The sequence below is a fragment of the Glycine max genome, chromosome 15 (genome assembly GCF_000004515.6).
Source record: "Glycine max cultivar Williams 82 chromosome 15, Glycine_max_v4.0, whole genome shotgun sequence".
NCBI lineage: Eukaryota > Viridiplantae > Streptophyta > Magnoliopsida > Fabales > Fabaceae > Glycine > Glycine max.
This window is the reverse complement of record NC_038251.2, coordinates 8761764-8774354: the sequence shown is the minus strand read 5'-3', so window position 1 is coordinate 8774354 and position 12591 is coordinate 8761764. Positions and strand designations below refer to the sequence as shown.

The 12591-nt window shown below is 34.0% G+C and overlaps 1 protein-coding gene across 1 annotated transcript; it reads left to right on the top strand.

Annotated features, from left to right (window-relative positions):
- The first annotated feature begins 1347 nt into the window (after window positions 1–1347).
- Window positions 1348–10521, top strand: LOC100803362 (cell division control protein 48). The gene is made up of 13 exons (XM_003547222.5): window positions 1348–1641; window positions 1745–2001; window positions 2078–2208; window positions 2357–2501; window positions 2611–2882; window positions 3307–3431; window positions 7647–7690; window positions 8313–8444; window positions 8546–8623; window positions 9104–9186; window positions 9282–9404; window positions 9708–9768; window positions 10273–10521. The coding sequence occupies exons 1-13, from the start codon at window positions 1536–1538 to the stop codon at window positions 10435–10437; spliced, it is 1722 nt and encodes a 573-aa protein (XP_003547270.1). The 5' UTR covers window positions 1348–1535; the 3' UTR covers window positions 10438–10521.
- Window positions 10522–12591: the final 2070 nt, after the last annotated feature.

Here is a 12591-nt window from a genome sequence, read left to right as displayed (position 1 = left end):
ATATATATATATATATATATATATATATATATATATATATATATAAATTTTATTTGAGATTTAAGATTTAATTCAAAACATCATGTATAATTTTTATGTATAATAACATTGTTTAAGAATTAGGCAGGTCTCAACTTTTTATACAATTTATTATTCTCCTTTTCTTTTCCTGCATTGAATTCTTTTGAAGTTTTCCTCCTACAAAATATGTTTTACTGCTACAGTTATAAAATTGAAAAATAAAAAAGTAAAAAAAAAATTAACACATACATGTAATATTTAAACAAATTATAATGGTTAAAATAAGTTAAGTTCTTATAATATATGCATGATATTGTGTCTCTGTTATTTTTTGCTTCTTTATTTAAATCCTTTTTTTTTTGCATGATAGGTGACAATAATCTAAAATGATATATATATATATATATATATATATATATATATATATATATATATATATTGTTGTGTTTGAAAAGCTAAAATGAGGTTTAAATCTTAATGTGTGTTTGCATGAATTTGATAGAATTGATTTTGAAGTAATATGATTTATGATTGAATGATTTTGGTTAGATTTAATTTTAAAGTAAAATTCAGTATAAATTATTTTATTCAATGCAAAAATTATTTAAAATTATTTTAATTCAGAATCAATTATGAAACAAAATTAATTTTGAATTTTTGTTAAAAGTGAAATCAAACATATAAAAAATTATCTAAAATTAATTTTTGATTCAAAATCAATTCTGCAACTTGAAACCATTACTTTATTATTATTATTTTTCTCTTAGACTTCATGCAAATTATTCAAAGTGCAAACTTTCTTACCATTAAGCTGACTTTAATATTTTAATTTATTTATCTTCTCTTACCATTACTTTATTATTTTTCTTTCGTTTTCATAAGGAGTGCCTACCATCAAGTGTAGAGTCTAATCTTCTATGGAATCTGGAAAGCCAAAGATAGACCCATCCAAATTAGATTTGTTGAATGCACAAGAGGAATTGAACTTTAAAAACCGTTAATATAAATCCTTCTTCTAGTAAAAGATATATATTTCAGTAGTTATTATTATTATTATTATTTAGAAAATATGTTAAATTTGGCTTGTTACCTAATTAGTTAACAATAATAACTCTTTGATGTTGGAAATTGCAAATAATATAATAGGAATGTAAATCAAGGTAAATCAAACATTAAATATGGACATTTCTTTTAAGTCAATCGGATTTAAATAATTAAATTTATTTTAAGAGAAATGAAATAAAAATAACCACAAAACGTTATTTAAGTAATTATAATAATATCAAAATATTACCATATGATTAACAAATTAGTAACAAAAAATTTACTCAATTTTGACCCTATTACGAGGGTTCGTTGGGTCGGCCTTAAGTTTAGGCGGTCCTTCTCTTCTCTTTCTATATAAAGCGGGAAAGCTGGGGAACGAAGGGAGGCTTGACGGCAGGCGAGTGACGCTGTGAATCCAGACCGACTTAGAGAGAACGAAACACAGCAGTGCGTATCAACACACTACAATGGAGCGTTTGGCCAGGTCAGCTCGAACGTGGCGTTGGCATTGGCGTTCATTTTCCTCTTTCCAAACCCTAGCTTCTCGCTCCTCACCTCCTTCTTCCTTTCCCAGTACGTTCCTCTTTCTTTCAATTTCCATGTTCCACTTCGGTTGTTTTTCTTTCTAAAATTGAATTTCTGTTATGAATGCTTCGTGATTCATTTTTGTGTTTAGAATTTGCGTCTTCTTGGTCTACCTCTTCCTCTGTTTCGAGTTCCAGAGTTTTGCGCGAGGATTATTCGTTGCTTCCGGTTGTCTTAGCTGGTATATTTGGGACGGGATTCGTGGAAGCTGCATATGCGGATAATGGTGCTGTTGATGTCCAAGAAAGTGCTAAGAAGGAACGTGAGCGAATTGAGGAGTTGCTTAGAAGTAGAGGAATTCGATATGGCTCTTATCCTCGCTTCACTGTTTCCGTTAAAGGCCAAAAGGTTCAACTTCAACCTCTCTTTTTCTTCACTCACATTGAAAGTCAAACTATATCTGATGCTGGAATTACAATTATAGGTCAGTATTAAGTTTCAAATTCCTCCTAATTGTGAAGTTTCACAACTTATCGCAAATCTTACTGCACATCTTGGAACAAAAGCTGAAGGCCATGGTGGTGGTTCAGACATGTTATTACGAGCTTGGGACAGGTACTTCATTCTCAATTTCCGTAATTTAGGGAAGATTAGCACTTAGCTGGCATGTTTATGGCTTATGGTACATTGAGTTTTTATCCTTTACATAGTGATGCACTCAATTTAGTTAAAATCCTCGGTGTTTCTTGTAACCTGTCCACAGCACCGTTGCTTGGCAACTTACCCTTACTCATCCATCAAAACTAAAACATATTCAAGGGAACAATCTGTCTTCAACAGATATAATTGCAGATGATAGAGATCTATGTATACTCATATTTCATTCTCTCATTGGTTCAGATAAAGCTGTAAGTCTTTAATTTTTTTTTAATTTTCTTAATTTGATCTCCACATTGTTGTTCTTTTGTGCATTGAAAAAAATGGTCATTGCTCAGCAGAAAAATCTCAATATTACAGGAAATTGAATTCATTAAGCAAGGGGACTTGAGTCCTGAAGAGCTTGATGCTTTTGTCTCTGTTTTACAATTAGCTGGTAACAAGTTGGGACAAAGAAACACCCTGGAAAGAAAACCGAGGGAAGAGACTGAAAAGGTGCCATCTGTAGATAAATCTATTTCTGATCTTGAGGGTATGGGAGTGAGAATTTATGGACTTGATGAACCCGTAGGTATATCAAATGATGGTGAGATATCATGGGACAACATTGCTGGTTATGAACATCAAAAACGGTATGTAAATCTGGAAATCTGGCTTGTATTTTCTTACTAGCTGAATGCTCTATCTAATTTTGAAAGCAAATATTGTTTCTTTCTCAAGATTTTCAATTTTATGTTTTGACACCTCAGTAGCAAGTTGGCGTTCATATATTGCTTGATATGATCCTTGACGTGATTAGATTCTAGTATTTGAAGGGAATGAGAGGTTTGTCAGTCATTCCAACCAATTTGGTTATCCATATATGTTTTGTGTGGTCTCTATATCTCATTAGAGCATTTTAACACTATATTTTTTAATTGCTTTTCCCTTTTGTATAATATATACTTCCAAGTTATAACACCTAGTATCATCTGTTAACACGTGTATACAGCTTTCATTTATCATTATGCATGAAAGTAAATTTACTTAAATCTTTATTTTTGTTGTATTTTGTAGAGTGGTAGAAGATACGATACTATTGGCTTTGCATAGTCCTGAAGTATATGATGATATTGCTCGAGGGACTCGTCATAAGTTTGAGTCAAACAGACCTCGAGCTGTGCTATTTGAAGGTCCACCAGGTGTGTCATTTAGGCTCTTTTATACGTTTTGTGTATAATAATGTGATGCATTTAGGCTTAGTTTGGAATAAATTTTCTATTTTCTGTTTTTTTCATTCTATTGTAAAAAAACCTTAACTTTTTCACAAGAAATATAAATTGAAAGGGAGAAATTCTGTCCAGGAAGGATTATTTCTCGAAAGGAAAACTATTTTTTGTTTTTTTTTTTTTTGGTGAATGGAAAACCATTTTCTCCAAGTTTGAACTTGGAAAAAAACCACCAACTGTTGATAACTTGGTGTTAAGAACAAATTCTTTCCTTTCAAACAAGAATGTGAAACATCTACATTGAAGGAACAATGTTTTTCCTTAATTTATTTAAAGAACATTTTCCATTATTGAAAAGGGCACTAATTATTGCATAAATGGCACACTTGTCTGATCATGTTGAAGATTTTGCAACTTTTATACCAATCATATGTAATAGATTAAAAAATATTAGGATTTCATTCAATAACATGTCTCTTGAAAATATTATTAGTCTAGCTTTAAAATGACCACCTGGCTTCTTTAATTGTTATGAAGTGGGGTACAATTAGGAAACTTTAATTTTTCAGTTAATTTAATTATCATCTTACTATTTATATATCTCTTTGTACATGGGTTGGACATAAATACAATGTGTAGTTATTGATGAAATTATGAGGTTTTAGGTATAGAAGGGGAGGAGGTTGAGAGAAAATAGACTTTACTTAATGAAATGTATTACAATGTATTGATGTGTGTTCTTAAAATCTATATCACTAGCTGTTTGTTATACTAATCATTATCCTAACTAATTAGGGAAACAAATCACAAGATAAGGAAATATATGATAATCAATCATAAGAAATAATGGAAAAGAGGGAAATTATTCCTAAATGATAATCTAAGTTATTCTAAAATATGGCAAGATATTTTCATTTCTACTGTTAAAGCTTACTGAGCTTTAAACTTGTTAAAAATAAACCATTTACGAAAAACTAAAATGTAGAATCTCTACTACTGTCATGGGGCCAGCTGATACTTCTGGGAAAGCTGTGGTGCCAGGCTCATATCTTTGGCAAAGCCGCAAAGCTAAGCCAATTTCTTTGTTCCCATAAAGTATGATTCATACCGAAGAGGGCAGGTTTGTGCAGAGGAGTTCATGGGTCAACAAGAGGAGAGAGGAATAGTGCCAAACCGCCATAGAAACCTCAAACAAGGGTGCACGAGACCCAAAGACGATGAACCAAGTGCAGATTGGGTATATGAGCAGGGCTTTGCTTGATGAATTCCACACAACTAGGATTTTCCCAAAGGGAAGCAATGCATCCTTCATCACCTTACTACCTAAGGTGCCTGACCCTCAAACCCTCAATGATTTCAGACCTATTTCGCTTATCGGATGCATATACAAGATTGTGGCTAAGCTCCTATCAAATAGGCTGAAGAAAGTCTTGTCATCCATCATCGATGAAAGACAATCTGTCATAGATGGCAGACAGCTGCTGCATAGTGTTATCATTGCAAATGAAGTGGTGGAGGAAGCAAGAAGGGGGCAAAAGCCATGTCTGGTGTTTAAAGTGGATTTTGAGAGAGCTTATGACGCGGTCTCCTGGGACTTTCTAACTTATATGATGTCCAGAATGGGGTTCTGCAATAAATGGATATGCTGGATCCAAGGTTGCCTCAAATCTGCCTCGATTTCGGTACTGGTAAACGGGAGCCCCACTTCTGAATTTATCCCTCATAGAGGTCTTAGACAGGGTGACCCGTTAGCACCTTTGCTATTTAACATTGTAGCGGAAGGTCTAACCGGTCTAATGAGACAAGCAGTAAGTAAGAGCTTTTCTCTGAATTTTTGGTTGACAAAGACAGCGTACCAGTAAGCATTCTTCAATATGTTGATGATACAGTATTTTTCGGGGAGCCTACCATGCAAAATGTCAGGGTCATCAAAACGATCTTGAGGGGATTTGAACTAGCTTCTGGTCTTAAAATAAATTTTGCAAAAAGCTATTTTGGTGTAGTGGGTAAATCTGACCAGTGGAGTAGAGAAGCTGCTGAATTTTTGAACTGCAGAATTTTTTCGCTGCCTTTCACATATTTGGGTATTCCCATTGAAGCAAACCCAAGGCGTGGCGAGCTGTGGGATCTAGTCATTAGGAAGTGTGAGAGAAAATTAGCTAGATGGAAACAAAGACACTTATCATTTGGGGGGAGAGTGACCCTTATACAATCTACATTATCCTCTATCCCTATCTATTTTTTCTCTTTTTTCAGGTTGCCCGGAAAAGTAGCGGATAAGCTGATCCGAATCCAGCGTAGTTTCTTATGGGGAGGTGGATTGGAGCATCGAAAGATACCATGGGTGAAATGGAAAACAGTTTGCCTTCCAAAAGAAAAAGGGGGTTTGGGTATAAAAGACATAAGGGCTTTCAACAAGGCATTACTTGGAAAATGGAGGTGGGAGATGCTTCAGCAAAGCAACAAGTTATGGTCCAAGATATTGGATTCCAAGTATGGTGGATGGAGATCAATGGTGGAAGGTATTAGAGGGAACAAGTCAGTTTGGTGGCAAGATTTAATGGAGGTGACACATGACCAACAGCTGAATACTATCCTCCAAGATGGTACAACTTGGAGGGTGGGGTGTGGGGATAAAATTAAATTCTGGGAGGATTCCTGGTCTGGACATGGTGAAGCTCTAAAGCTGAAATACCCAAGGCTGTATCGGATATCTCTCCAGCAACATAAACTCATCCAGCAGGTGGGAAGTTTCAATGATTCAGCATGGGAATGGAACCTTTCTTGGAGAAGGCCTTTGTTTGATAATGAAATCGCATCCGCTGTAGGTTTTATGGAAGACATCTCTCAGATTGCAATCCAGCGACATACAGCAGATTGCTGGATGTGGAAAGCTGAGCCTAATGGATTTTACTCTACTAGGAGTGCCTATAACCTGCTACAAGAATGTTCAGTGGAGGCAAATCTGGATGAAGCGCTTCAGAACCTATGGAAACTAAAAATCCCAGCCAAAGCTACAATCTTTGCTTGGAGTCTAATCAAAGATCGATTGCTGACTAAGTCTAACCTGGGAAGGAGGCAAATAGAGATAAATGACAACATATGCCCTTTTTGCAGAAATCAGCTGGAGGATGCAGCCCATTTATTTTTCAACTGCAACAAATCTCTAGCTTTATGGTGGGAATCCTTATCGTGGACTGGAATATTGGGGGCCTTTTCCATAATCCCTAGGCACCACTTTTTGCAGCACCAAATCGGGATGAATGGTGGGAAACGAAACAATAGGTGGAAGTGTTGGTGGGTAGCTCTAATGTGGACAATTTGGCAGCATAGGAATAAGATCATCTTCTCGAATAAATCATTCAACGCTACTAAGCTGATGGATGATGCACTGTTTTTGCTATGGACTTGGCTTCAAGCATCGGAGAAAGACTTTACAATGCACTTTAACTATTGGTCTACCAACCTAACAATAGGTTTTTCTGTAGATTAGGAGGGCTCACTAGCTGTGGGGTACTAAGATTAGGAGGGCTCACTAGCTGTGGGGTACTGTTGCTGTATTCATTTTGAATAGGGTGGACCACATCAGTCTGAAAATAGCCTGACCAGTGGAACCACTAGACTATTTCATATCACCTTGTAATTCTAGTACCACTGGTACTCATCCTATAATATATATACATTACTTTTGCTGATTAAAAAAAAATGAGCAGGGCTTTGCAAGTCAGATGTTGTTGAGAGTGGCTGGAAACTGACTGTAGCACACCACCACACTCAATAGAATATGGAAATGTGTGGAGAAAATGTGTCTACACTCTGCACTCTGTAATCCTAATTAATTTGGATAATAAATCATAAGAAAATATGACAACCAATCCTAAGAGATAATGGGAAATAAAAAAACTAATCCTGAAGGATAATCTAAGATACTTTTGAGATATTTTCATATATTCTAACAATCATTTCCTTTATGTGCACTTTTGGCATATCAAATATACCTATGATCTCCAAAGTTTGAGCTACTGTTATTTCATAGCCACTGTTTTAACAAGAGACTTCTGTTGAACTGATTCTTTGAAATTGGAATTTCAATTTAATATGAAGTTACTAGGCGCCAACAGTACAAACCTTTATTTTCATTATTCACATTATATGTGATGTTTGAATGGTACAATTTTATGGTTTCAGGTACAGGGAAAACTTCCTGTGCTCGTGTTATTGCCAATCAAGCGGTATGTGGCTTTTAAATGTTTTAGTTTTCCCCTTTGCTTTATTTTTGAATTGGTATCTGAGTATCCTGCATTATCCTCTACCAATGAAAAAAAAAACACACATTATAGCTATTCTTGAAGCAACATTCAAGGACGTTATGTATGATATAAAGTGGGGTACACTGGATATGTTCCACTTGCATGTAAATTAATTGGATGTTTACCTGTCACTTGCCAGGAAGTAGGGTCTTGTGTTTTTCGGGGAAAATTGCTTCATATATTGATTAATTGGTGATTAGTATAATAGTATTACTATATATCCTTATTCTGTGTGTATATATTTTCGTTCTACATAGTTTAGTTTGTGTGGCTGTTCTGTGTGCTTTCAGATTGTGATTTTCTGTGTGTTAAACTCTTGTGAGCTCTGGTGTAAATTTAATATGGCCTCATAAATGGCAATTCTGTATCTTTGTATGCTAGCTTGAATAACAACGCTTATGGTTTTGAGTTTGGTTTAATATAATTAATTGATTCTTGCATTATTCTGCAATATAGTATACATTATGTTGGGTAAATCAAGTAGAATTTTGTATATTGCACTCAAATATGCAGTGATCTGAAACTGATGAACTTGATTTGGCAGGGTGTCCCTTTGCTATATGTTCCACTTGAGGCAATAATGTCTGAGTTCTACGGTAAAAGTGAACGTCTTTTGGGGAAAGTGTTTTCACTGGCGAACACTCTTCCTAATGGTGCTATTATATTTCTGGATGAGGTAACAAAATGAGAAATGTTGATAAGGAGTTTCTATGTGCCTCTTATTGGTTTTCCATAAAACTTACATATTGTTTGTGTTCTTTCTTTTGTGGGATACAGATTGATTCTTTTGCTGCTGCTCGTGACAATGAAATGCATGAAGCTACACGTAGAATATTGTCAGTCTTATTGCGACAGGTTAATCTTGTTGGTTACTGCTTTAAGATACACAGAATGGCTTGTTATATACCTTTTGTCTATAGAAAATTACTGTGTGCTAGAGTTTTAGAAGTTTTATTTTATAGTGAAGAGCTTATGAAGACTTATTTTCAGCTTGTGAGTTCTAATTTAGCATCATATGTATTCTTCAAGATTAGTTTATGATTTGATTTTTAAGAGAGAGCTCCGTAGTGTTGATTGCTTTAGTAACCGATACCATCTAGTGGGTCAAGTATTGGTGGTTGTTTGGATTAGTTTTTTTATAATATTGATATTTTATTTTTACTGGATCCAAGTAATGGGTGAACTTACTTTCATATTATGACAGTAAAGCTTGATAACTCTTAAATCTAGAATAAATCTGTTATTTATCAATAACTCACCCAAACTAAATCAAACATGTTGAGAGTTTACTTTTTTATGTAATATGACTGACGACGGATGGATCAAAATTTGCAGATAGATGGCTTTGAGCAGGATAAGAAAGTAGTTGTCATTGCTGCCACAAATAGAAAGGAAGACCTTGATCCTGCATTAATCAGGTGAGCTTGAATGCAAATTGCTTTATAGCTTGCAAACTTTACGGTCAATCATACAGGAATCTCATCCTAACTGTTTTTTCTCCTTCTGCTTGTAGTCGGTTTGATAGTATGATCGCCTTTGGCTTACCTGATCATCAGAATCGTCAAGAAATCGCATCCAAATATGCAAAGCACCTGTCCAAACCCGAACTAGATGAACTTGCAAGAGTTACAGAAGAGTAAGTTGGGCTAACTTTTGAGTTCCGCATCTTAGTTATCGGTTACAAATTGGTGGGTAGTGAAAGGAAGAAGGTAGAACATGAGGGAAGTATATAGATGTATTGACCTCTTATTTTGACTTTCACCATGACACATTCTTTAATAATTGAAATTATGTAACCATTCATTAGGCTTTTCCAAACCTCAACATGCTCCGATTATGTTACAGTCACTTCTAAATTGTTTTGCACTGCCTTAAAAGATGTTTTGCTCTATTTTTTATCAGTCCTTTTATGTTCATCGGTTCCTATTAATTATTTCAGTATGTCTGGAAGAGATATTAGAGATGTTTGTCAGCAAGCCGAACGATCGTGGGCGTCAAAGGTAAAATTATTTTTTATTTTTCAATTTCCAGTCTTAGTGTTCAGGGATATCTACTCTCAATATTCATTACAAATAAGAAATTTAGAATACACAATTTAGAGGCTAGTGTTCTCACTTTCTTCATGCTTTTAATTTGACATTTTAAAGTTCTTGTTTTATCTCTCTTTTAATGTGCATTTCACGTTACTTTCATAATTAGTCAATTTTTTTTTCTCTCAACTATTTTAAACTATCGTTTTTCTTATCTTTATCTGCATAATTGATCTTCTTAACAGTTTTTCTTTTTTAACTTACCCTCTTTTCTTATGTTCATCTATAAAGGAATTATTAATATTTAACAATAATTTTATCTTACAATTTAAATTGTTCACTGTAAGGTTAAAATATAATTTATATATTAAAAATATTTATTTATTAGGAATTTTAATTATATAAAGTGATGCACAACTTAAAATAGTACTAGTGTTTTTTTTAATTTATAAGCATGTATTAATGGATGGACAGATAATTCGAGGGCAAGTTCCTAAAGAAGGCGAAAAAGCACAGCTTCCACCTTTGCAAGAATATATAGAATGCGCCACGAGTCGACAGGAGGCGCTGCATAGTGCTGCCGCAAACAGGAAGTTCGCAGGCTCTTTCCGCCGCAGGAATAGGATTTCAAGCGACTAACACCTCTTTTTTTTTTTATTAACTCTAGAAATCCAATTAGAATATTAGAAAATTTAATACAATTTATGTGCACTACTTAACTAACTCTTATATCCCCTCTTACCGAGTTTGACAGTGCAAATTTTTTACTGTCCTGTATATGCATTAATTAATATAGTAAAGGGTTTCTATACAATTATTTAATTTCAAAATATAATAATTATTTTGAAAGTCGTAATAATGATAGTTCTTTATTGATTAATAATATAACTTTTTTATACTAACAAAATAGAGATATTAAATTCTAACTGTTATGTATTGTTATTGTTGAAAGAATTAGATTGTAGTGTATTTCAATTAAATTAATCTTGTGTTTAGATAAGGAATTTTAAATTTCATAGTGTGTTCGGATGAAATAATTCAGTAGAGAAATTTAATTTTTTAAGGAATTTAAAATAATTTTTGATAAAAATAACTTTTTGGATAGAATATTTGAAAGGAGATTTAATTTTTATTATTTTTTTGAATTATTTTGATTGACTAAAAGTCTAAAAGAGTGGGATTTCGTAAGTTATTTTTCACTTATGTTGGTTGCAGTTTTTTGGGTCATAATTTTTTTTATGATGTGAATCAAAGTTATTTTTTGTTGATATCGACTAAGGTTTTTTTTAGATGATGGTTAAGGTTATCTTCTCACTTAGTCATGGGAATTTTTTGCTAACGTCGACCAAGAATTTTTTTAGTTGTTATCATCTAGATTTTTTTAGTTGATGTTGATCAATGATTTTTTTGGTCGACGTTAGTTAGATTTTTTTCTGTTGACATTGGTCATGACTAACTTTTGAGTAGACACATGTTAGGAATTTTCAGCTGATGTCAGCTAAGTTTTTCCAGTCAACAACATCAGTTAAATCTATTTTTTAGTCAATATTGACTAAGGTTATTTTTCAGCCGATGTTAGCTAGGATGTTTTGGCTAATGTCAACTAGATTTTCATAGCATGTGTCAGTTAGGAATTTTTTTGCTGACATCGACTAGGATTTTCTAGTTGACATCAGTCAAAGTTATTTGGTTAGGGTTTTTTTGCTAACATCAGCTAGGTATTTTTGACCGACATCGGGCATGACTATTTTTAGTCGACATCGACTAGATTTTTACAGTTGACATCCACTAGAGTTTTTTCGGTCGACATCGGTCAGAGCTATTTTTTAGTCAATATCAGCCAAGGCTATTTTATAGTCAATGTTGGGTAAGGTTTTTTGTCCAACATTGGTCATGATTATTTTTTAACCAACTTCGATTAGGGATTTTTCAGCTAACATTGATCAATGATGTTTTCCGGCCGATATCAAGTAGGTTCTATTGGTCGACATTGACCAAACTATTTTTTAGCCGATATTGGATAGATTTTTTTTTCAACGCCTGCTAAAATTTTTTAGGCCGAGGTTGACTAAAAATAGTCTTGGTCAATGTCGTTTGAAAAGATCGTAGTCGGTGTTTGTCAAACAAACCCTAGCCGACGTTGATAAAAAAACCTAGCCAACATCGACTAAAAAATAAATTCAACCAACGTTAGTCAAAAAATAACTCCAGCTTACGTCAGCTGACAAATATTTTTGGCATACTTTGACTCACCAACATTCACACTAGGTTGCCCATGGTTCATACCAGGTTCAGAATTTGGCTCACTTCTACCCACATGATCACCCTCATCAACATTACAATCAACTTCATCTTCAACAGTTTCAACAGCTTCTTCATTATAATATCCTGCAACCTCTTCATTCACACCCTAACGTTGTCCATCTTCAAAGCACATCTCATGAGTATAATCAAGTGTTGTGACTGGGTGTTCAACATAAATAGCCATTTCACATTTATTTTGAATTGCATAAGTGGTCAACTCCATGGCATCATTGTTATCCAAAAATGGTTCCAGGTTGCCTTCAAAGCTAGCATGCTCTGCTTTCCACCATAATTTCATTGACCCATCAAAAACATCACCCTTCAACAATCCCACAACATCAAAGAAACACCATTCATCTATGTCTTGACTATGATATGTTATGACTTCACGATCATCATAGTGCAAGGAAGGTCCATACTTAAATTTCCCTTTACGATGGAGTACAACAATGAATGTTCATTCAACCATGTTGTATTAACCAAGCAAAT

What these genes read in the sequence shown, in the direction of transcription:
- LOC100803362 (XM_003547222.5), top strand. Translation starts at nt 1,536, where the DNA reads ATGGAGCGTTTGGCCAGGTCAGCTCGAACGTGGCGTTGGCATTGGCGT. An exon ending in GTGTTATTGCCAATCAAGCG is followed by an intron (nt 7,691 to 8,312) that starts GTATGTGGCTTT and finishes TTGATTTGGCAG; the next exon opens with GGTGTCCCTTTGCTATATGT. An exon ending in CTTGCAAGAGTTACAGAAGA is followed by an intron (nt 9,405 to 9,707) that starts GTAAGTTGGGCT and finishes TAATTATTTCAG; the next exon opens with TATGTCTGGAAGAGATATTA.